The 25,306-nt window shown below is 42.5% G+C and overlaps 1 protein-coding gene across 2 annotated transcripts in view; it reads right to left on the bottom strand.

Moving 5' to 3' along the window:
- Positions 1–228: 228 nt before the first annotated feature.
- TNFAIP8 (TNF alpha induced protein 8) overlaps positions 229–25,306 on the bottom strand; it is a 117,740-nt gene continuing 92,662 nt past the window's right edge. For both annotated transcript variants that reach the window (XM_083151605.1, XM_083151606.1), the window contains exon 2: positions 229–1,492. In XM_083151605.1, coding sequence (XP_083007731.1) covers positions 924–1,492 — 569 coding nt within the window. In that variant the 3' untranslated portion in view covers positions 229–923. The remainder of the gene's footprint in view (positions 1,493–25,306) is intronic.

Consider the following 25,306-nt stretch of genomic DNA (forward strand, 5'->3'; position numbering starts at 1 on the left):
TATTTTCCCTGCATAGAAACAAAAATAACTCACCCAAATCTAATTCTCTCTGCATATTTTACATCTGCCTCCCCTGCAGTGCACATGGTTTTGTCCACCTAAGATGGAATTTGCCAGAAGGAGTGAACCAAAATAACCCCAAAAGTCACAATTTGCAGCCCAGTATCCAGCTCCAGTGCAGAGAGCCTAATGTGGCCACATGAATGCAATAAGCAGACATTACAGGTCAACGTTTGAAAGGATAGAGGTTTCTTTTTTTTTATTTTGGATGACAGTTTGACTGTGACATTAAGAAAGTGCAATTCTGCCATCCACACACACAAATAAAGAACCATTTATGACAATTATGACATTGGAGTACCGATTATATTGTAAAGCACTGGGTCAAACATTACATACAATTCAGTGCCCTTCCATGACAGCAAGATTCAAGTTCTGTATGTATATTGTACTTACAAGATATTAGACCAAAGGAAAAAGAAGCTGCCCTTTTTTAATTATTCAATTGCTTATTAAGATCATATAAATGAAAACTAATCAGCGCACACATGTTATATATACTTCATACATTGCAGAGAAACACTACTACAATGTCTTTGCATTACCCTTGTGGAAAGCCATAAATAGCATCAAACCCTTTGCATAAATTCTTTGTGAGACTTCCATCCCGGTGGAAATGTCGGCTTAGCAGTTGGTTTCCCCCCCCTCACTTGCAAACGACTCAGCATGTACAGGGAGCCTATCTGCATAGAATGCTCAGTAACACCTCACCAGCGAGAACCAGGAGCTTGTATCAGATGGCAGAACAATATGGTTCCAGTGAAACTGTCAGCAGATAAAATACCCGTTAATCAGTGGTCCCCATCATGGCAGCTTCGAATTTTGCAGCGAGTAACAAAGAGACCATAATATATCTCAAGTGCTTAAATATTGTCATCATCTAACATTTTGTTCACACCGTCACAAAGTCTCTGGATATGTGGTTTGTAAGGTCCAAATGGATTGTACAGAGCAGCCAAAAACTCACAATCAGAGAAGTGGTCAAACACGTTATTGATGCGTCCATGAGACTTCGCCGTGAGGTGACGCTGGATGACCTGATGGAGAAGCTCACGGCACTCATTCAACAATTTTGACAGCACATTGCGGTCAAAGGTGTATTCTACTTGATGAAAGCTGACCACCGTCATGGCCAACTGATGGACTTTCCTTTTGAATTTCTCCATAAGTGCAATCTCATCCTGATTGAACTGGTTATTTCTGTAGAGAACGGCCAGCTTGATCACGGTCTTGATGAGGTTCTTAATAATCTTCTCAGATTCTTTCTTGCTTTGGGTGAACTCCTTAGTCACCTGATAAAGCTCATCCAACACTTCCCCGCTGGTGTCATCAATCAGGGATGTTGCAATGTATTTCGAAGAAGCCATCTTGCCAAGAATCTTCTTCTGGGCTTGGACAGCCAGATATTTGGAGTTGAAAACATCTGTTGCCACTAGAAATATAGAAATTGTATTAATAACAAAAAAAGGAAATATTGAAAGTAAAAAACGGAATTGTTATTTTGCCATTCACTATTGCTTGTTTACACAGAAAAATCCAGAGAATTACATTGTGTTTATACTACTAGCATGTGTACAAGAACAGGTGACATTTCTCACTCCATTAATGTAGCTAATGACCGCATAGACAATGAAGTGCTTAGCACATGTACAAAAGACAGCTGTTGCTAAGACACCGTGGGTGAAGTTTACTAAGATGTGAAATACACTTCACAGGTCATTTTGCTATGGGCAACCAATCACATCCTGTCTGCTATATTCTAGAGGGTGGTAAATAAATAAGTAGCTGCTTCTGATTGGTTGCCCATAGCAACATGACCTGTGAAGTGTATTTCACATCTTAGTAAATTTCACCCCATACCTCACCAACATGGCATGGTTACTACATACCCTCCAACATGACCCATTCCATTAGGTACAAAATGCTCTGTTCCTGGACTTCCCTGCCAGTGGCAGTTGCAGATGTGAGCCTGCAGCATAGTCCAATATTCAAAAAGGGGAGCCACACCTACTGCCACCCCAAACATCACTGTCCTGAAATCACTGAGTTGATGTGACCACCCCTCTTTGAATATTGGATTGTGCTGGAGTCCAACCTTTGTAACTTCCACTGGCAGGGAAGTCCAGGAACAGAGCATTTTGTACCTAATGGAATGGGCCATGTTGGAGGGTATGTTACTACAGTACATATGGTATTATTACCATTCTGTGGCATTCTAAATTCCCCATCAATAAATCTGAAAATACTCTATGAACAGAATAAGAGGAGCAAATAGTCACAAGTAATAATTCCACCCAACATTAAAAAGAGAATTACCAGGCACCTCCTCTTTCCTGCAAAGTACTAGCCAATTAGGGAGATGTCCACCTGTCGTCTGTAAAAGGTACCCAATCAGCTTCTATCATTTAACTAGTACACTCTATAAAATGATAGCTAGAATCTGTTTGGTTGCTGTAACTGCTTATTAGAAGGTTTGATAAATCTCTCCCTTAGATAGAAGACATGTTTTATTAGATACTGAAATATTATTATTATTATGAAGTTTCTTACATAGCGCATTCCTAATTTGCAACATTTTTTCACTGTGGCCAGTATTCACTGCCTCAGTTTCGCCGTATTTACAGCGAATCTGGCAAATCACAGGGGTAACGGCGAATTTTCTCTCAGTAAAAACAATTCGCCTTATTCAATGGAGACAATTCGCTGCAAATGAACAGCGAATGTCTGGCGATTCGCCATATGTGATTCGCCAGTGGTTTTCAATGGGGTTTTTATGGAATCCGCTAAGAGTGCATTCAATGATCAAATGGAAAACTGCTTTCTCCAGTGATTTTCGCCATGATTCTCCATTTTGCATTCGACATCTTATTTTGGTGAACTGTTATGTGTACTTGTAAAATAAATGTTTTCTTTAAAAAAAAAATTATGTCCCAAAAAAAATAGTTTTCATTTTATTTGAAGGGTCTTGTTTTTTTTTACAGCTTTACAGGCACCTTTTTTAAATTTTGAATCCACCCCCCCCCCCCCCCCCCCCATCTGCGAAGAACCGACAGCCAGCTGAGCAGGTTGGGGGGGGGGGTAAGATGCAGGGGACGTTTGCTGACATTGGAAGGGGCAGCCGGGACAGGACACTGCCACTAATCAGTATGGAGATGGGTCCAGCATTAGCAGCAGACCTCCGGCTCCAGCAGCCCCAGCGTGGTGATAGTAGATGTCAGCACTGGAGCTGCTGGAGCCGGAGGTCTGCTACTGCTGTGCGTGAGAAGTCTGCTGATGCGCAGCCAGCTGTAGTTCTCTGCAGGAGAGGTTATTATGCTCCCTGCCAAGGGAGCAGGAGCCAGAGGTCTGCAGGAAGGGGAGAGAGCCGGGACAGGACGCCACTGACCAGTAAGGAGATGGGTCCAGCAGTAGCAGTAGACCTCCGGCTCCAGCAGCCCCAGCATGCTGATAGTAGATGTCAGTGCTGGGACTGCTGGAGCCGGTGGTCTGCTACTGCTGCTGTGCCCGTCCCCATCCTCAGGCTGTGCGGGGGCTCCTGGCGGCATCAGCGAGCTTCCCCGCCATGACTCCGCTCCATCCCCTGCAGTGGCAGTATAGCCGCAGAAGCAGGGGAGAGAGCCGTGAGCGGTATTCGCTGTAGGGGGTAATTTTTGCCATCAGGGGTGGAGAGCCCCTGACTCGTTGAATAGGGTGGACGGACGGCTGCCGGGCGAATCTCCCTGAAGGGAGAATTACATCGAAAGTGCAGCGAATCCTACACAGGATTCGCTGCCGGCCCCGATCCCGGGCCATTGAATACTGGCCTATGTATTCTTTAAGATAAAAAAAATCTTAAAAAAAAAGAAGATGATGACTTCCATTTCTGCCTTCCTGTTTCTTACACAAGAACCGTTTCCCACTGTTACACAGAAATATGACCTATCCCTTGTTAATACATGATCAGTGCGGGATTTTTTTTGTCAATTATATATACACAAAGTATTTTTTTTTTAACACTTTGCAAATAATAGAAGAGATATCCATATTTTATATATCTATACACAGACAAATTCATATTTTTCTTCTATGATTTGTGTTTATTGTACTCACACAGTATGTGTCAATAGTAATTAAAACTGCTGTTTTGGAGGTATCCGGTCTCTGGGTCGACAGTCACTAGGTTTACATCGACTAGGTCAACAACTAACAATGGTCGAATGACAGAAGGTCAATGCGCTTTTTGATGTTTTTTTTTGCTTAGAACGACTTCGAACATGTCAACACAAGCTTAATGTCAACATGTACATGGTCGACACAAGTTTATCATGTTTTTTTTTGTTTTGTTTATACCGACTTGTTTCATACTCTACTATCCAAGTGGGCATAAAGTTAGATTATAATAGTGCTCAAAGCATGGTGTCCATGCCGACATGTGTGTCAACCCCTCCAAAAAAGAACATGTCGACCGATCGCTTGTGTCGACCTCTCACTTTTTACCTAAGGCAGTGGTTCTCACCCTCAATCCTCAGGACCCCCCAAACAGTACACGTTTTACAGGTCACCCGGCAGGTGCACTGGTGCACTCATTATTCACTGACACATTTTAAAAGATCAGAAGTGGGGCTAATTATTTCACCTGTGATTCTGTGTGGAGACCTTGATAATGTGCACTGTTGCAGACCGAGGTTGAGAACCACTGACCTAGGGTATGTTGACCACTCCTAGGTGTCGATCAATAGTGTTCGGACCCAGTGACCCATTATCCCAGAACCGTTTTGGATTGAGCCTTTTCCACCCTCTGTAACTCAGTAGAGCTGTAGTGTCATTTTCATCCTGCAGGTGGCAAAGTAGTCACTAGAAAATGCACCTGTAATTTTCCAATGATTGTAGATACAGAAGTATTGTGTAAACACAATATATGCCAGTGTCCACAGATGCCCTCATTTGTGCGCTTTGTGGAAAACATTTTAATGGGTGAGGATTGAAAGTATTCTCAAAACACATTCTCAGAATACTCATCAGTATCTTTTCCTAGGCATACCAAGGCCAGGGTTCTTTACCAGCCCCAGAAGCGTGAGAAGACCAGTAGTCCTGAGTATCCGGGGGCTCCTCAGAGGACCAGTGTTCATCCACCTGATCCAATGCTGTGCCTTCAGATGCATCAGCAAATCACAATAGCTTACAGTGAGTCTACTACAGGCACCTGCTGCAAGATCCTCTATCTCTGCAGTGCTGGCCCTAACCAATGTGATGCCCTAGGCAAGATTTTGGCATAAATTCAAAAACATACATGCGTTAGCATTAGAGATATGCAGATCTGGATTTACATGGATTCCAAAACGGGATCTTATTGGCTATCAGCAGTCAAATGTTTTTGCTCCAAAACATGTGAAAGCCGGATAGCCAATAAGTTCCCGTTTTGAGAGCTGGGTAAATCCGGGTCTGCACAGCTCTAGTTCGAAGTGCCTGCTGCACAGTATCTCTGCACATGAGCACATGTGCAGCACCAATAGCTGATCATGATGCACAGAAAATAACCATCAATGGTGACCTTGTCATATTGTCAATGCCTCGTTTATGTAATGGGCACGACTAGTGTACCACAGAATTCTGTCCACAAGGCAACTTTGGGTTGCTAGTTTAGTATAAAGGTAGTAGTTGCTACATTGATTGTAGTGTTGTGTCATTTTATCTCATATTGTACATACACAAGGTGATAGAGTTACCAGGGTTGGGCATTTTATTGATACAAATGCTGAAATGTTATTGTTGATTTTTGCAAGTAATAACTCCCAGTATTTCACACCCTTCTGGTATAATGGGTGTACGTAGCCTGTTATCAGAATCTGTGTATCATAACATTCTGCTAACATCTGCAATGTGAAGGGATGGGAGAATGTGCAGGATTTAAACACGCAAATACTTCCCTTCCTTTACTCATTTTTAAGTGTGTGCATGACCTTCTTCAGCCTGTGTATACCTGCAGCTTTGTGCGTTCCCTGCCTGCAGCCTGTGCCTTTTTGTTTACAGCTTTTTGCATGACCTCCATCATATTGTGTATATCTACCTGCAACCTGTGTATAACTGCAGCTTTGTGCATTCCCTGCCTGTAGCTTTGTGCATGCCCTGCCTGCAGCCTGTGCCTTTCTGCCTGCAGCTTTGTGCCTGACCTCTGGCAGTTTTTTTTTTTTTTATGTTTTCTTTCTGTGTGTGGAAATAATGTACAACTTCCGTTATGTAACTGAATGAATAAACCAGAGCTAAGGTGGCCTTTTATTACAGTATATATAGTATAACAATGTTCCTCAACTATCGGGGGAAATCAACATTTTTGCATGCCAACAACCAATAAATGGTGACCGACAAAGCAATTCAAGTGCTGCTCCGTTCGCGTGTGCACAGCCGCTAACATGTTGTTCCATCATTTTGACAGGCAGGCTGGAAACTAGGGTAATATGAAAAAGCAAAAACCAAACCATCTGCAGCTAGGTTGAAACCAGTGGCGTAACTACAAATATAGCGCCCCCCCACCCAGGAATTTTTTCATAATAGCAGCAGCTAAGTCATTAGCATACTTTTGCAGATTTTGCATACAGATTTTGCATACTTTGCAGATCTGCTGCTTGTGGCAGGCAGCAGATCTGCAAAAGTATACAGTCGTGGCGACTGTAGTAAGGTCCCACACACACACACCACATGATATTGTTAACTATATCGGCCACGGGAGTGTAAAAAATGAACTATATCAATAAATGATTATGTTCAGTGACAACACCGTGAACCGCCAAACATGCGGGTCATTTGGCTATATAGCCAGTGACCTGCATGTTCAAGGGGTCATTAACGATGCGCGGGAGCATGCATGGCTAATGATAGTGAGTGTACACACTAGATATTTTAAAAGATATATCTCTCAAAATCCTTTTCTGAGAGACATATTTTACAATATCCTCTAGTGTGTATGTGGTTTAAGACAGAATTGTGCCCACCTGTGAATAAGGCCAATAGTCAGCTAGATAAAGGTTGTCTATGTTGACTTATACCCCGTTCTCACTGCAGGCAAATTCCCGGGCCTAGCATGTCGACCCGGAAATTTGCCTTTTAACACAGGTTTTTTTGCAGTGTGAATGGGTCGCATACCTGGATCTCATACACGGGTAAAACCCTTCTTTTTATCCGTGTTTGAGATCTGGATATGCAGACACTGGTTAACCCATTCTCACTGCATAAAAACCTGTGTTAAAAGGCAAATTACCTGGTAGAACTTCTTCACGGTAATTTGCGGGTTCCAACGGGGGTCCATCCCTGTAGTTCCCGGCATTTTAATGCCAGGTAAAATCCGTGTATTTCTCACTCACAGTGAGATCACGGTATAAATGACTGCCGACCATTTAGATCATAACCCTCCCTGGGCCACTGTGGGTTTTACAGAGAAGCGTCAGCATTGATTGTGCAGAGTGGATACTGTGCAATGACCGGGATATTGTAATAACTAGTATTATCCTCCAGGAAGATACAAGTAGGAATCCTGTTTAGCAGGCACCTTAAGTGCTTCATCCCTTGTGCTCAAGTACTACTTACCAATTATGTCTGCTCCCCTCCTGCCTGACCAACTATGGCCAGCCGTCTGCTAGACTTTCAGTGCAGTATATTAGTAGATGGTCTTAGGGTCGACAGAACTTAGGTCAACAGTCATTAGGTCGACCCCTATATGTCGACAATAACTAGGTTGAATACATGACATATGTCGAGATGCATTTCTTCGACATGGGTCATTCCATCGTTACAATCATTAGGTCAACATGAAAAAAGTTGACATGCATTTTTTCATGTTTTTTTGTGTCTGTCGACTTAAGTTGACATGGACTTCATATAAGTGTACCTCGTTTTGCTCGCCATGCTTCAAGCATGCGCTCTTTCCTTCTATGCCCACTTGGATAGCAAAGAATGAAAAACTACCTTTTTTGAAAAAAAAAAAAGAGCATAAAAAGCTCATGTCACCCTAATGCTTGTGTCGACCTATTTCATGTGGCAACCTAATGACTGTTGACCTAATGCTTAGACTTAGTGACTGAATCCCGTGTACTGAATTTAAAAAAAAAAAAATTTTTGCTATGGCAACCGATGGTACAAGCGATGCTCCCGATGTGTATTTTATACATAATTAGCGATACTTGTGTATTATCTGGGCGCCCGATTTTTTAAGCTTATGTCATTGTACAACCAAAAATCGGCCACATCGCATGCGATCAGACCCCATTTTTAATTGTACAGGCACCCAGATGCCTGATTCCTATGTTAAATGCCCCCCCAGACCCGATTTTTGATAGTCATTACCCATCAGGGTGGGTGTACAATGTCAAATGCCCCCCCATTGTTAATGCCACCCCACGATCAACGCCAAACCGCGCGGGGCAGCGGTACGCGTCCTCCAACCCCCACTTTTCATACCCCCACTATCCACGTCGGCGTGGAGTTGACTTTATATAGTGTGGCGAGCGGAGCGAGCCACCGAGCCCCGCGAGGGGACGCGTATTACTTCACATGTATTCCGCGTCCGCTTACCACGCTTCGGGCTCGGTGGCTCACTGCTCTCGCCACACTATATAAATTTACCTAATAATTAACCATCATGGTGGGTATACAATAAAAAAAAAAATTGGGTCTGTGGGGCCATTTAACATTGGGTACAATGTAAAAATCGGGTCGGTCGCGACGCATCGCATACCATTGCAATGGCATGCGATGCGACTGATTTTTACATCTTAAACACTAGACAACCTGCACCGCGGCGTATACAGTATGAACTGCAGATTAACAATATTGTGCATACACACTGACTTATACCCAGTGACGTCACCCTCAGCTGCTAAACATTCAGGTCATCGGCTAAGTAGACAAGATTGAACTGCATGTTCCGTTGATAGATTGGGTGGTTGGTGGTGGTGATGGGGGAGGGGGTTGTTTAACGATGCACAAGAGTACAATTTGTTAATGATATTGAGTGTACACTGCTTTTGAGCTTTTATTTTTTTTCATTGTGTACTGTGTTTGGGACATTACCGGTGCCTATTCAGCGAGTAATTCTTTAAAGATCAACTAACCATCACCACAACAGAAAACTTTTCGTGATTTGTTTATAAAATGTAAAAAGCTCTGTGATGCTGTAATAAGCTCCAAATGATACTGGTCAGGTGGCAGCAGTAAAAGAAGTGCCTGATGTAATGTGGTCTGGATCACAGCCTCATACAGGTGCAGTTTAATTCAAAATATTAAAAGCACAGTAAATAAAAACAAGTGGGGAAGCGAAGTCAGGAAAATCCCCTGATAGCTACTGCCAGTGATACCCACCTATGGCCATCTTTAGCTGTGGGCATTGATAAACAGAGACGCTCTAAGCTTGTCATTCTATTATGACACATAAACCCCATAGCCTGAATAACCTGTGAAGTGCTACACATAGCAGTAAGTGAGAAGATCACAAGAGAAGGAAGAGGGCAAACGTCACAGGTCAGAAATGAGACCCATGGACTATTCCCACCTGCACACTCTGCGATTTGTCACTGAAGTACTCTCCATCCCACATACATATACATGGCATCCAATAAATACCATTAAGAGAGGACTGCACTTCCATTCTGACTGTGCAGTACCCCTCCCTTCTATAGATTTAGGGTAGTCCTTGCACAGAACCGAGCAGAAACCCCTGATACAGTTTCACTTCTTTAAAAAAAGAGATCTCTACAGGAAATTGCATTGCTGAGTAAGCTACAGTACATACTATTTGCACAGTGCTGAGCCATCAGGCAACAAGTTGACAGCAAGAAAAATGAAAGACACCAGACAAACAGGAACCCAATCAGTATGAGTGCAGCGTATCTTCTTTTCCATTATTATAGCAGAGCGTATGATCAGCATGGCAAAAGGTAGAAATTTTCCCTAGCTCATTGCTCACATGCTGCTAGGTGGAACGATTTCTATGTAAACGGTGTAAAAATATATAAATAATAAAAATAAACAATTGGATTGCAACAAATTCCTTATGCTTACAAAAGATTAATACAAGTGAAAGATCTTTCTTTTCACTTATCGGATAGTCCCCCAGTTAGTCAATGTCACAATAGATGATAATTATTAGGGTTTACAAGTAATGTGTGTAGGGGCGATCGTTCTGTGCAGCCCCGCGCGTCACTATATCTAGTTAATCGCCAGTCAGAGCCAGTGTTCTCTCTCAGCACACATTGCTGTGCAGCGCTGTGTGCGGAGTGATCCTGAGCAATCTACATTGATCAGATTGCTCAGCAATATATTCTCATGTGTAGGCCCCTAAAGGTCCATAAACACTGGGTTTTGGGCTGAAACACCCACTGTTGGGCTCAGGGTGCATACACACTGAGCGTTTTTCGACTGTTTCTGCGATTTTCCCAGGTGTGGAAAGCTATGGAAAAGGCATCCACTCTGCGCTCATCTGCTGGTAATATCAGCATATGAGCGGTGAGGCCAGTGATGATTTAGAAACACGCATCAGCACTCATCGCTGCCCTGTAAACACTGGCCGGCATTGGAGCTGAACGCTGCTCAGATGAGGAAACAGAGCTGCTTTCAGCTCAGAGTTGCCCAGTGTGTATGGGCCTTTAAGAATGTACTCGTTTTAATAATTATGTTGCAATTTGTTTAAAAGATAAATATAAATATTCTATTCTGTCTGAGGGCCTGATTCAGAGATGTACACGAACACTGTCACAGCTGTGACTTAGGGCCAGATTCTCTAAGCTTCAAAAGTGATAAAATAGAGAGTGATAAACAGCCAGCCAATCAGCTCCTGCCTGACATTTTTCAAACACAGCCTGTGACATGGCAGGTAGGAGCTGATTGGCTGGCTGTTTATCACTCTCCATTTTATCACTTTTGAAGCTTAGAGAATCTGGCCCTTAATATGCTAATGTCTGAGTTGCCGGCATCTGCATTGTGACATCCATTGGAGCTGTATACCATGTATATTACTGTATATTTACACATGCTCAGTGGCATATATACAGTAATATACATAGTGAGAACACCAATGTTTGCCTGGTTCACAGAAAGTAGAATGCACCATTTTATTTTATAGGTAGGTGAACAGTCAATAGGTTGACACCATATGGTTGAAACAAGCAAAAAGTCAAAATGACAATGGTCGGGATGAAAATTATTTTTATTTTGGACTATTTTCGGAATCTACCATCCATGCAGACTCTGATTGGGAATGGGTGAGCAAGGCAAGCCATGCAAGGGGACATGGTACACTAATGGGGAGTCCATGTGATCAGATCTACAAATTAACAACTCCCTCCCCCCCCCCCCAAAAAAAAAAACCCTCATGTCTACCTTATTTAATGTGTCAACCTTTTGTCTATGTCGACCTAATGACTGCCAACCCTTTATAACATAACCCTCCCTGGGCCACTGAAGCTTTTACAGAGAAGCATCAGCACTGACTGTTAGGGCTTCACAGTATCAGCACTGACTGTGATATTGTGCAGAGTTGATACGGTGAAGCTCTGACCGGGATATTGTAATAACTAGGATTATCCTCCAGGAAGATACAAGTAAGAATCCTGTTTAGCAGGCACCTTAATCGCTTCATCCCCTGTGCTCAAGTACTACTTACCAATTATGTCTGCTCCCCTCCTGCCTGACCAACTATGGCCAGCCGTCTGCTAGACTTTCAGTGCAGTATATTATTGTATTAGTGTACTGAAGTATACTGAATAACTCATTTTATTATAGACAGTATCTAGGTCATTCACTCACACTGCATTCTGTACTCAGTGGTATGGAAATCACAGATTGCAAGAGAAGTTAGAGGTTAATATTCTACCCTATTTCTATATCAATGCTCAATCTTAAAAGAAGCAACATAAGGTGTGAGTGGACTACCACATCAGGGTCTCCTTTCTGGAGAAGCACAGAGGAGAAGCAGATGCTAAACAAGGGATAGGGGCAATGTTCCCTCTAATTTTACGAAGGCTGTGTGCGGCAAAAGATTTTGTCTGTGCAACTTTGGAAGGAAATTATTATTTTTGCGCGTCACTTATATATAACTGGAAAATGATGTTCAGCATTTGTGTTAACTTTACTTCAAAATGATATTAAACATTTAAACATTTTAAAACACAGCACACAATGTAGTTAATGGGTGAAACACACATTGAGTGCACAACTGCAAAAAGGGACCACTGTGCGCTCTGTTTTCATGTATGTGCGCACACTCGTCGAGTTGTATGCGCGCGCACGTGTGCACAGCTTAGAGGGAACACTGGATAGGGGATAAGGCTGACATCATCTAGGGCTAAAATGAAGAGATAAATGTGGTTTGCACCATTTTAGCCCTGCCCCTCCCTGGAGACCCCTGAATTCCGGCATTTGTCTCAGTGGCAACGGGATGCGGGGGATGTGTTTGTGAGATGTGCGCACCCTCCGATTTCAGGATGCTCAAGGACATTCTGGGAGGGTAGGCAAGTGTGGCTAATAGGGGTCCAAGCACGGTGCCGATGCCCAGGGTACATGGCCATGGAGTCGGCATTGCTCCTTGGCACCTGCATCTGGCTATCAGGGTGTTTTGATACTTTGGATGTTCCAGGCAGTGTACGTCCCAATGCTGGGGACCATCGGTGTAACATGCTCTCAGGGGGCAAGGTCAGCACATGGCAGCCCTGTTACTGCACTGCGAGTATCAAATCCACACACACCTACTGTGTATAATGTTCTTACTTCCAAATGGCAAAAATGTGATATTATATTGCAACCATTCTTTTCAATGTTATTAAAAACTAATACTGTAGCCGACTGGTCAATCTGAGAACAAATAAAATAAGTGCGTATTATCTAGGGTTTTGAATTCATGTTTCCTTTTCCAATATACTCCACTAACATGTGCGACACTACAGTATACTCCACTAACATCTGTGACACTATACTCCACTAACATGTGTGACACTACAGTATACTCCACTAACATCTGTGACACTATACTCCACTAACATATGTGACACTATCACCTACAATGTAGATTACACAGTGATAAAACCGGTCCACATCAGAATGTAGAGCAACTAAACAATCAACAGTAGCACGAGGACACTAAAAGCCAATGTACCTGTTTGCTCTAAGACAGAGGAATGTGTATTAATGAAAATACTTGAAATAGTTTTAAGTGCAGACAGCAACTTCAAGTTTTCCATGAAAGACCACGGCATCTATGCTAAAGGTATTCTAATAGAGCCATACAGACTCTGTGATACTTGACTCTTTAAGTGTAGTATCAAAATACTGTACATAATTAAAGGGAATTAATACCAATATTGCTGAAATACTAGCAAACACCTACATGTTGGACCACACAGCCCCTGTCTCTACTGTGCAGTATGAGCTATTCCAAAAAAGACCCATGATTAACCTCTGTGAGTAGACGTTAAGGCCCCCATCCAGTGTTGCATGCAAAACCCCAACTCCCCCAGCATCTGGACCGCATACAATATATCATATGTGGTTGTTTTGCATACAATATATCGTATGCTATCCCAGTCATCATGGTTGCGGAGTACGATAAATATTCAGGGCAGAAATGCACCTCGGCTCAAGGGAAAATGCATACAATATGGACAGTTTTCATCTGATCCCTCGCGCGGGAAGTTCGGAATCAGATGAAACGTGGCCAAAAAGCACCAGCGGATGGGGGCCTGTACTTAGGCAGCAGCTAACACAGACTTCTGACTGCGCCTCTAGAGGTGCAAACAGAAATCCACAATTAAAGCTGCCTCAGGGCTGCTCACTGATTAATTGTAGTTCAGTTATTAAACTAAATAAATACACTCATGTAACTCTTACAATAATGGGGAGATTAAACTAGAGATGCTTCACACATTGTTTTACCATGGCAAGAGTAATTAATTTATCAACCCTGCAATGAGCATTGTGTCTGGAATAAAAATCTAGAATATCGGATTAATAATACCCATTTCACATTACAAACCCGCGTCCATCCCGGGATTTCGAACCTGGGTCGGACCCTATCACACTGCAGTATCGAACCAGGTTATTTCCCAGTTGGCACTACAACACCATGTTATGTCATTTTAAATCAGACTTTTTATGGCTTTTAGTTGATTAACTACCTGTTGCTGACTTTTGTGCAACCCTGAAAACTCCAGCAATTGTGCAATATATCTGTAAACAACTGCATCTTCGACAGTTCCTGTTAGCTGCCTGGCAATCTCTGCCTCACCCCTTCCTTAATATCTCCTTCACCTCATCAGGACTCTAGATTGCCATGGCTGCTTGTGCAGGAAATAACCAAAGGGATCTTTGTAGTCTCCTGTGTACTTTGCAGTCTGGGCACAGGATGCTGATGTCATCAGACAAAGAGCAGCCAATACTCACTTTTCCATGATTACCGGGTTGAATAACCCGGGTCTGTCAATTTAAGGTGCACACTGACCCGGATTCAACCCGTGTTTACCACTGCTTATATCCCGGGTGAAATGCAGAGTTGCTGAACCTGAGATATTTAAAAGTGCGGCTTTTAGACTGCTCTTAACCCTGGTTATTTTGGTGATGTGAAAGGGGAATAAGACACATATTTGCTGTCAAAATAAGAAAAAATAAATAAATGTTTATTGTTTGTTGCACATAAGCACCTTAATGTGCTGGTATTTAACATTTTACTAAATTATTAACAACCAGAAGATACCATTACCATATCAGTGAGCGCTATGTGGTACTGTATTCTAAGAAGTCAATTGCAACTCCTAGTTAACTTATTTGTAGCCATTTGACATGAGCAGCTGTTCTCCGGCTGCTTCATCCTTCCATTTGTCACAAAAAAACAAAATCGTACAACACTTGTCTCATGATCAGAATTTCAATGGGAAACAGCAGCAGTCTCTTCTGTGATCACACCGCAAGTCTACAAATAAATGCATCTACGTTTCATAAACCCAGAACTATGAAATGTTCATTGTTCGCATGCCAGCACTATTCGGATACACATTCCTGAATAGGTTATGCAGAAGTCTGTCACTACAATGTTGAACTTTATTAGATTTTCTATCTATACATCTTGTAAATGAAAGTCTGTTAGATTGTCTGATTGAGATAAAATTAAGAACCCAGTTAACTGACTGCAATATGTTTTTTGACAGCAGCACATCCAGGGGGCCTCACTGACACATTTCTGACAGAAAAAAAGTAAATCACTACATAATAGGTCGACCCAGGTCAGACATGGGTTATTTGTGCGGTGTCAAAGGAGTATAACTCACAGGACCCAGCATCAGTCCATAGATGACTGGAGCGATGAAGGTCTGTTCAAAGATCATGAACAAGACTACTTTTTCCTCCTTTGCTGTGTCTTTTTCACCTTACATAATCTTATGTAGAACAACTTCATAACATAGCTAGTCACGCTATGAAATACATACACCTTGGGTGGTAGAACACTCGGTTTTCAGCATCACACATTGGTTTGTTGCATTTAATCTTGACTAACAGATTCTCATTAACCATAATGGACTTTGGCCCAGATGCAATAAGATTAAAAAGTGATAAAATGGAGAGTGATAAACAGCCGTCCAATCAGCTCCTACCTGCCATGTCACTGACTGTGTTTGAAAAATGACAGGCAGGAGCTGATTGGTTGGTGGTTTATCACTCTGAATTTTATCACTTTTGAAGCTTAGTGCATCTGGCCCTCAATTTTTTATTATCTTACATCGGTGGTAATCTGCTGGAAGTACAGTCCTCGGCTGTGATGTCACAGCATGGCGTCACACTACAAAAGCTTCCATGACCAACAGGAATGTATTAAACATTTATATGGGGTGAAGGTGACACTGCTTCAGCCCCAAGTATTACACTGGCGGTGTGCGGTAAATGACAGGAGTGCTATGCAGGAGACTTTGCGTGAGTAGCCCACAGTAAGGATGCCAAGCTATAATGCATCTACGCTGAAGAGTGGTCAATGTGGCAGTATACCCCCTTGACTGTGAGGTGCCCCACCACACTGGTACATCATACAAATAATCATTCAATATTACATAGTGGGACAAACTTTTTAAAGATCTAATCTCCGTAGAGTTCTAAATGTTTCGATATAAGAGCTGCCTACTTAATGGCAGACTCATAACTACATTTTCAAATAACTCTTATGGGTTTTCCTAATCTCTACCCTATAATACAATCTTTGATAACATTTGAATCATTCTGAACTCATTATATGTATAATATACAAGCACTACACACAATCTACTGCTAGTTTTACCACAATGTGGAATTCCCTTTCCAGAAACTCAACTTTGCCATTATAACCTGTAGCTCTAGCTCCAACATAAAGTAGTAGTCATTGGTAAAAAAATCCAATGACCAATATGAAGATGACGCATTGCTCTCTAAGTACTAAAAATTTAGAATATTATTTAGTGTCGTGATCTACAGTATGGAATCTGAATACCAAAAGTTACTATACAATACCGAAAAACAAAAAAATTACTGATGGATGTTTGCTGAAGCAATATTACCACCAACTAGCAGTGCCAGGGACCAGTAAGAATACAGGCTGCATGGTATGTAGACTACTGGAGGCTTGGAGTTGATATTATATAGTGCCCGAAGCGTGGCGAGCGCAGCGTGCCCCGCATTACTTCAGACTTATTACGTGTCTGCTCACCATGCTTCGGGCTCGCCACACTATATAAAATCAACTCCACGCCGACGTGGATAGTGGGGGTATGAAAAGGACGTGTACCGCTGCGCTCGCCACGCTTCGGGTTGGCGTTCATCGTGGGATGGCGTTAACAATGGGGGGGGGGGCATTTGACATACAAATTACCCATCTGGGTGGCTATACAATCAAAAACCGTGTATGGGGGGCCATTTAACATTGGTTCCTATGTAAAAAACAGATTTTAAACGGCCATTTAACATTACATACAATGTTAAATCGGGTCGGTCGCATCGCATGCCATTATAATGGCATGCGATGGACCCGATGTTTACATTGTCGGGAAAGCTGTAAAAAAGCCCGAAATCGGGTCGGTCGGGTCCCATCGCATACCTTAAGTTAAGGTATGCGATGGCACCCGATGGGCGCCCTGCTAGAAAACAAGTACCGGTCTATCTATCAATCTATCTATTCCAAAAATACAACATTAGCCGCTAAACCTGTCCGATCTACTCCAATCCAGTTTACAATCAAATGTACTAAGCCAGCTGAGAGAAAACATAAATATTTTGGTTCATGTTGGAGGTGGTTTGTTATTTATAAATACACAGAAGTGGTGGATATTTTTTTCCTAAAATTTCTCAGTGCCTGAAATTCAGCTACCAACAGATTTATTACTAGATAATATGCCAGTTTATCATATGCAGAATATCTAAATGATTATATATAGCTGAATACAGAGAAGATGAATCAAACCTTTAAAGAGAGATGAGAGATGAAGAGGAGGAGTTGCCCACCCAAGCAGCTTATAGCTATTATTCATCTTGCAGTGTGTAAAGGGTGGCACTACACAACTCAGCATGCCATACTTTTTCTGTTAAGGTATGCTAAAACTGTGGCAAGGCATGCCGGCATGAACCTGGAATGCCTAGCCACTGTTTATAAAATGACAGAAGCGGTTTGGTTGCAATTGGCAAATTATTCCATATATTTCTTTAAGTTGGGATTCATCTATTAATTCAGTCTTCAGATTATTGTCTTGCTCCAGATCTATTGATAGTGACAAAAAATATTTGCAAACCTCTTATAACAAAGCTCGACAAAACCCGGGTGCCAGGTCGCCATGGCAACCAGATTCTGCTTCCTGGCCACCAGATTTGCCAGGAAGCAAATCGCCCTGGGCAGAGTGGTGGGTTGAGCCAATAATAGCAGCTGGGTTCGCAGGGGGTTATACCATTATATATAACTGCCAGCGTGGCAGCAGCTGGCAGAGCGGTGGACAACTAATCCAGCTGCTGCTGTATCAGAGCAGGTTCACAGCGTGGCTATTTCAAAACTCGAGGACGGAGCAACAGTGGTAGCTCCTGATTGGCTCGCGAGCTGCCTTGACATTTGAAATAGCCACGCCGCAGACCTGCTCTGATACAGCGGCAGCCGGGTAAGTTGTCCACCACTCTGCCGGCTGCTGCCATGCTAGCTGTAATATCTAACAGTATATCCCACCGCGGGGCCCACTGCTCACATTTCTTATGACAAGGGCACCAGAGGCTGCTGCAGGTGCTCCTGATAGGATAAACACTGCCAGGACCCACTGCTCTAGTTATTGTGCACAGCTCTGCTTATATTGTGAAAGGAAATGAGGGGAGGGTGAAAAATGATACACAGTGATCTCTGTCTCACCCTCTGCCACTCACTGCCTCTTCCTTTCACCCATTTTCCATCGGTCTCCATGTCACTCACTGCTGATCATCCTCTCGATGTCACCCTCTATCTATCCCTTTCACCCACTCTTGGTCAACCTCTGCCTCTCAATATTACCTACTGCTTCTTCCTGGTCATCCTTTCCCTCCCCAACACCTCCTGCCTCTCCCTGTCAATCTCTACCTTCCTCCTCCACTATCCCCCCCGTAATTTCTTTCTGAATCTGCCCCTGCCTGGCATCAAGCAAGAAACCCCTAGCAATGAGCATGTAGGTAAACAACACTTATGTGGCATAATATGTAATGGGCATCACGGTGAGTGGTATTATATGTAATGGGCATTACAGTGTGTTGCCTAATGTGTAATGGGCATTACAGTGTTTGGTATACCGTGTAATGGGCATTTATGGAGTGTGGTATATGTAAATGGGCATTATAGCATGTGGTATATGCAATAGGTATTACGGCATGTGGCATAATGTGTAATGGGCATTGTGGAATGTGGTATATGTAATGGGTGTGTGACATGTGTAATAAGCATTATGGTGTAACTTTTTGGAATGGTCCCTATTTTTAGTTTGTCTGGCTCCTACACTTTCATCCTGGCTCCTAGATTTAAAAAAAAAATTGCTGAGCCCTGTCTAATAAACAAGTAATGGCCTAAAACGGACTCACAAGGCTTCTGTACTTCCTTAACACATATCACTTGCAACTACCCTACACTTGGTGCCCCATTCAGATCCAATACACCCCATGTCAATTTCAGAGACAAATTTGTTTTTAAAAAGGACTTTATTGGATACGTTCTCGTGGGCTGCTAAACAGGATTAGCAGATGTAGTAAGTCTGGGTGAAAGCAGATACAATGTTTATTGGTTGTTATCGCCTGTGCTGCCAGTACACTAGGGAGCATGTAGCCAGCAGTAAACTTGTCTAATTTGTGCCTTCTGTTAATGTTTAACTTCTAAACTTGTTATTTTACATGTTAAAGGTAAATACATTGATTGTTTGGATTAAAGTGTCTATAAAGATATGCTCAAAATTGAAATTATGTATACTGTATCAAAAGTCAGTATTTTGAATTTACGAGGAAGTACCAAACATACCAATTGTTTACAAAAGAAAAAGTATGTACAGCAGCTTACCTCGCAACATAGCAGTCAAATACTCAGCAGGTAGGTCTTCTGAATATTACTGTGCAAAGTTCAGCATAAACATGGAAATAGTTTATATAATAAACAGGCTTTCACACTTCTTAAAAAAAATAAATACACAAAGGTGTACTAAACTAAAATACTACTATGCATAAGCCTTATTGTATAGATTTGACTAATAAAAGGTAAGAAGTTGCCACACATACTGTAGACCAGTGGTTCTCAAACTCGGTCCTTAGGACCCCACACCGTTCACGTTTTCCATGTCACCTGACAGGTGCACTCATTACTCACTGATGTATTTTAAAAGAGCCAAAGTTGGCGCTAATTATTTCACTTGATTCTGTGAGGACACCTGCAAAACATGCACTGTGTGGGGTTCCGAGGACCAACTTCGTGAACCTGTGCTGTAGAAAGTCAGAATACCAACTGTGTACTAGGATTTATGTTTGGTTACTCATTAAAGGAGGGTTAGGGTTAGAATGTGAGAAGGGACTGTTGGATTTAGGCTCCAGGAGGGATGGGTCGGGGTTAAAATATTTCCGGGACCACTTGTGATTTTGAACCACCAGGATGCCACTGTAAGCATCCTGACCATCGAGATTCTAACATTCAGGATATCATACCTAACCCTGTCAATAATACTGTTCCAAAACAGTTCTGTTCCTATTAGACAGTAGCTAAAAATGGGCCAGCTGTATTAAGCACAGTGAAGAGATTAAGTGGAAGGTGATAACGCACCAGCCAGTCAACTCCTAACTGTCATTTTTCAAACATAGCTGATTGGCTGGTGCATTCTACTTTACCTCCACTTTAACTCTTCACCAGGCATAATACATTTGCACCAATACCAGGCAAATGCACACATTAGAGAACACCATGAGCAGGGGTACTCCAGAGTACCATTGTATTCTGTAATCTACAGGTTTTCTTAAAATGTTAAATGCCTGAACTTCCCAATAATGACATACAGTAGCATTTTAGTTAATTATTAGTATTTCATCTGAGCTATATACTCAGCCGGGAAATATAAAGCTCAGGCCTCTATCATAGAAACACTTAATTCCAGGAAATTCATTAAAAAGAGATTATTATTAGAGAAGGTGATGATATTGTCTGTTCCCAAAAAAAATCTAAATAATCATGATACATAAAGGGAACATTATTACTTCCATATGGCCAAGTGAACCCAATGGGAATCAACTGCTCAAAAGCCATTTTACATTTCATGTGTAAATAGTAAATTCCACCATATTTGCCTTTTGCTTAAAATACACCGTATAGTTTCAGCAGTAGCTTCACAGAAAACGACATGTGTAAAGATATTATGGTTTGCCCCAATCCTCTACTTGCACTGCTGTATAGCCACATGTAACACACTTCTGTGGTAATTTCCTGAGGAAACTGGATTGCTCAATGAATGGTTATACAATACAGGTGCACAGCATTACACTCATTGTGATTATATTGTTATTCTCAGCTTGTTACTACTCTTTAGACCAGGCATGCCCAAAGTCAGGCCCAGGGGCCAATTGCGGCCCGTCCTGTCATTTCAGCTCCAGCTGGAAGCGGGCAGAGCATCAGATGTGGGAAGCACAGCACAGGACACTAAAGGTGGGGCCCCAGCGAGCGCGCCTTTACCTTGCTGTCTGCTGCAGTGAGGAGGTGCTGTCCATCACAGTCAGTTGTGTTTGGGGTCCTACCCCTGCTGCTGCAATCGTATATCACCCTACTCCACAATCACAGTGACAGCAGTGTTTGGGGAGGGGGGCAGTAAGGGGGAAGCTTGCTCCCGTAACATGCAGAGCGGAGGAGGGCAGCAGCGGGAGCCCAAGCATCTCCTGTCCTTGCAGTTCCTGCTTTGCCTCTCCTTCCTCTGGCTCACACAAGGGGCTGGGATACTGTACAGAGAAGGGAGGGGGCAGAGTGGGGGACATACAGTGAAGGAGGGTCAGGCTGGGGTACATAGTGAATGGGGGTCAGAGTGAATGGGAGTCATACAGTGAAGAAGGATCAGGCTTGGGGACATACAATGAATGGAGGCACTGATGGGCATTAAGAGAAGGGGGGCAGGCTGGGGGACAGAGTGAATGGGTGCAGAGTGGGGAACATACAGTGAATGGGGGACATACAGTGAAGGAGGGGCAGGCTGGGGGACATACATTGAATGGGGCAGGCTGGGGGAAATACAGTGAAGGGGCAGGCTGGGGGACCATTCTGATGTGATTAATGATTCAAAGAATGTCAGGCTGAATGGTCGGCCCCCACACATTTACACTTCACCAAATCTGCCCTCGTCGCAAAAAGTTTGGACACCCCTGCTTTAGACTTTAGTATTAAAAATGTACAGTAACTGGTCTCAGTCTTGTTTACTCTAGGCAACAAAAACCTGTAGCATGAAATTAATTTGTTTTCTTCTGCCCACAGCTTGTTGGCAATATTCAGTTGTTTGTGCCGATGGGTTACTGGGTCCTTTCCATGCATTTCAAAAATATACAGTATGTACCGGGATCTATGTTTGAAATGCAAAGTGGCATGTCCAAACTGTTGCCCATTAGCTGTTGTGAAACTACAGATCCCAGCATGCCTTGCCATAGTTTTAGCATTCCCTAACCGCAAAACTGTGGCAAGGCATGATGGGACTTGTAGTTGCACAACAGCTGAGGGCCATAGTTTAGACATGCCTGGGCTATACCCATGCGAACTTCCGGGGGACTGAGTTTGGGCACCACAAAAACAAAGTGTGCATTATAAGCCATTACAAATCATCTGTGTGTACAAGACCTTTAGGTGACTTCAGACAAGTAGAAAACTTGGGGTTAATTTTGTTATTTTTTTATTTTTATAACCGTATTCCTCTTCCATGGCGCTGTGGAGAATATGAAATGCTTCACAGTTCATGGAGCTCGCGCAGTTTATGGGTCCATACTGACCGAAGCAACCTAGGTCTTTGCGCCCCCACTAACAGAGAGAACACATACTGTACACCTGCCAGTTTAAAAATGAAAATAAAAGTTTGAAAACAAAATATCTATAGTGCTGTAAAATTGTCACCATTCACATACATCATGTACAAGTAGCCTTATGCTCAGTGGCTCATTTTGAAATAGGCACATACCTAGGGAAGCCACAATTTCTCTTTTAAGGTGGGGGAGAGGGGGGGTTAATTAAGTAGTAACTAGAATAGATAGTATTTCTATTTGCCATCATGGAGTATTAACAGGCAGGATATACACAGCCCACCCTGTAGGTTGTCCTACTGTGCATTTATAGAAGCATTATTTACACATTATTATGTTATTATTAGGCTTATAACCAAATAATAGGCAATTACTATTATACATAATTAAAACTTAACGAAAACTTAAAGAATCACAGTTCATGGTATTATTGTTAGGCTTATAACCAAATAATAGGCAATTACTGTTGTACCTAGATCGTACTGACCCCTAAATTTACCTCTGCTTATGCTATATATACACACTAAGACCCATAGAGATTATGTGTAGTATATGTGCTCTCTGCATATGCTATATACACACAAACACACCTAGACCCATACAGATTATGGGCAGTCTATGTGCTCTGCTATATACACACTAAGACCCATAGAGGTTAAGTGTAGTATATGTGCTCTCTGCATATGCTATATATACACACACCTAGACCCATAGAGATTATAGGCAGTCTATGTGCTCTGCTATATACACACTAAGATACATAGAGGTTAGTCAATGTGCTTTCTGTATATTCATTTAGTCGGAAACTTCCATTTGTTGGAAAACGGCAGTTTCCAACTTTTTTAATCGAATCGGACACGAGGATTGGAGGAAGAGTCGCCAATTTGCGTGCTTTTGTTAGAAACGGGGCCAAATTCAACTTTGAGGTGAGGAGATCAGGTGAAGAGGACGGCGCCGGGTGAGCAGCAGCAGTGGTGGTGGTGGTACTACGGCTGTTCACCAGGGCTGTCTTAAAGGGCCCATACATGGTACAATTATTGTATGCAATTTTTGCATAGGTTTTGCAATGCAATGAGATGCAATATAGTACAAAACTTTTGTGAAGCACATACTTTTTGAGCTGTGTGATGAGATGTGTGACGGGACCGCGCATCTCATCGCACCCAGCAATTGTAACTAGTATGGGCACCTTTACTGCTGCTGCTGCTCACCCTGTCCCGTTGCTCTCCTCTGATGGGTGTCCCACCGGCCAGGCTCCTCTCTCCCGGCAGTGCTTTATGGCTGACAGGCAGCTACAGGCTAAGTGTGGCTCCATCCAGCAGCTCCTTGTGGAGACGGTACACCAGGAACGGCCAAATCTGACAGATTTAGCCGCACATTGAATAGGGCTTGACGAATCCATTCCAACACGTGCATGTCGGAATGGATCCGACTGTAGTTGAATACACCCCATAGAGGTTTTGGCTAGTCTGATGTGACCAGCAAATAAAATATACATTACAAGTGTAAATTGTCTTTTAAACAGTACATGCAATTATCATGTGGGCCAAATAAATTCAGAGGCAAATATTTCACTGCCCACTGGGGTCTCTTATGAAACTGGTACAAATATAACCTTGTGAAAAGCTGATTTAACCTATGGCAGATGTGTTTTTTCCTAGACTGCTCTACAAATATGGTGTTTAGCATCTGATAGGTTGCTGGGGGTCACAGCAGCTTTTGTTTCCATAAAAGTGAGTTTAGGCATCACTTCCTTGCCTTGTGCTAGGAATGTTTCAGCACCTCTCGAAAGCAAGTTTGGAATGTGAGGGCTCCCATAGGAATGTGCTCAGGACAGGAGGAAGGAATACTACTGCTCAGCCCGGTGTCTGCTATTACACCAATTATTTCATCTGCGAGCAGCTTCAGCTTTCATGGAAATAGGGACCCAGTGTGTCCTTGAGCAAACTCTGCAGGCGAGGGATCCAGGGCTGGTATGCTCTACTTTTCCTTTCAGCCTGCATTGGTCACTGTGCCAAATACTGATTTAAAAAATATCACTTCATACTCTATACTAGACCCAACAAATCCTGCTGCTTGAAAGGAACAGACAGATGTTATTCCAATGGTAACAAAATAAAGAAAAGCAGTTGTTTTAAATGTAATCTGATATAGGTAAATATAATCAGTTCTTTGTACACATATGCATCTTGTACAGTATTGTAATATTATACAAAAAAATAAAAGAAACGATGGGTGCAAGAATAATAAACAGAACTAATCCATATGAATAATTGTGCTTTTACTGGACAGTTTCCAGGTTTCCATCGTAGTAAATGGAGTCTTTTTACTATATGCGCAGCCAACTCACATTTTGTTGTGAATCGAGACCTTTAAGAGGAATATACAGAAATAAAAGAGGAAGTACCGGCTAGCAGCAAGCATGCCAGTAACAGCGATCTTCAGTGTTCAGCTGCAACATACCAGCCTGCCTTGCTCAGCCAGGCAATCTGAGGCACTGCAGTATGATTCTTCACACAGTTGCCTATGCTTAATAGTGAGCAGTGCTTCATTTTCTCACACAACATGGGACATGCTGGCCTAAGACAACTAACCACTGCGAATACAAACACTGCTTACTGCCAATACTCCAGTCCACTTCCAGGAAATCTAAAGAACAGTCATTCAATGAATATGCCAGATCTCTACAAGATAATGGCCGAGCAGTGAAACCAGACCAGAATTCACATTTCATTTCCAAGTATCTGAGTGAAGA

The sequence above is a fragment of the Crinia signifera genome, chromosome 1, assembly GCF_055691185.1.
Source record: "Crinia signifera chromosome 1, ASM5569118v1, whole genome shotgun sequence".
Classification (NCBI taxonomy): Eukaryota; Metazoa; Chordata; class Amphibia; order Anura; family Myobatrachidae; genus Crinia; species Crinia signifera.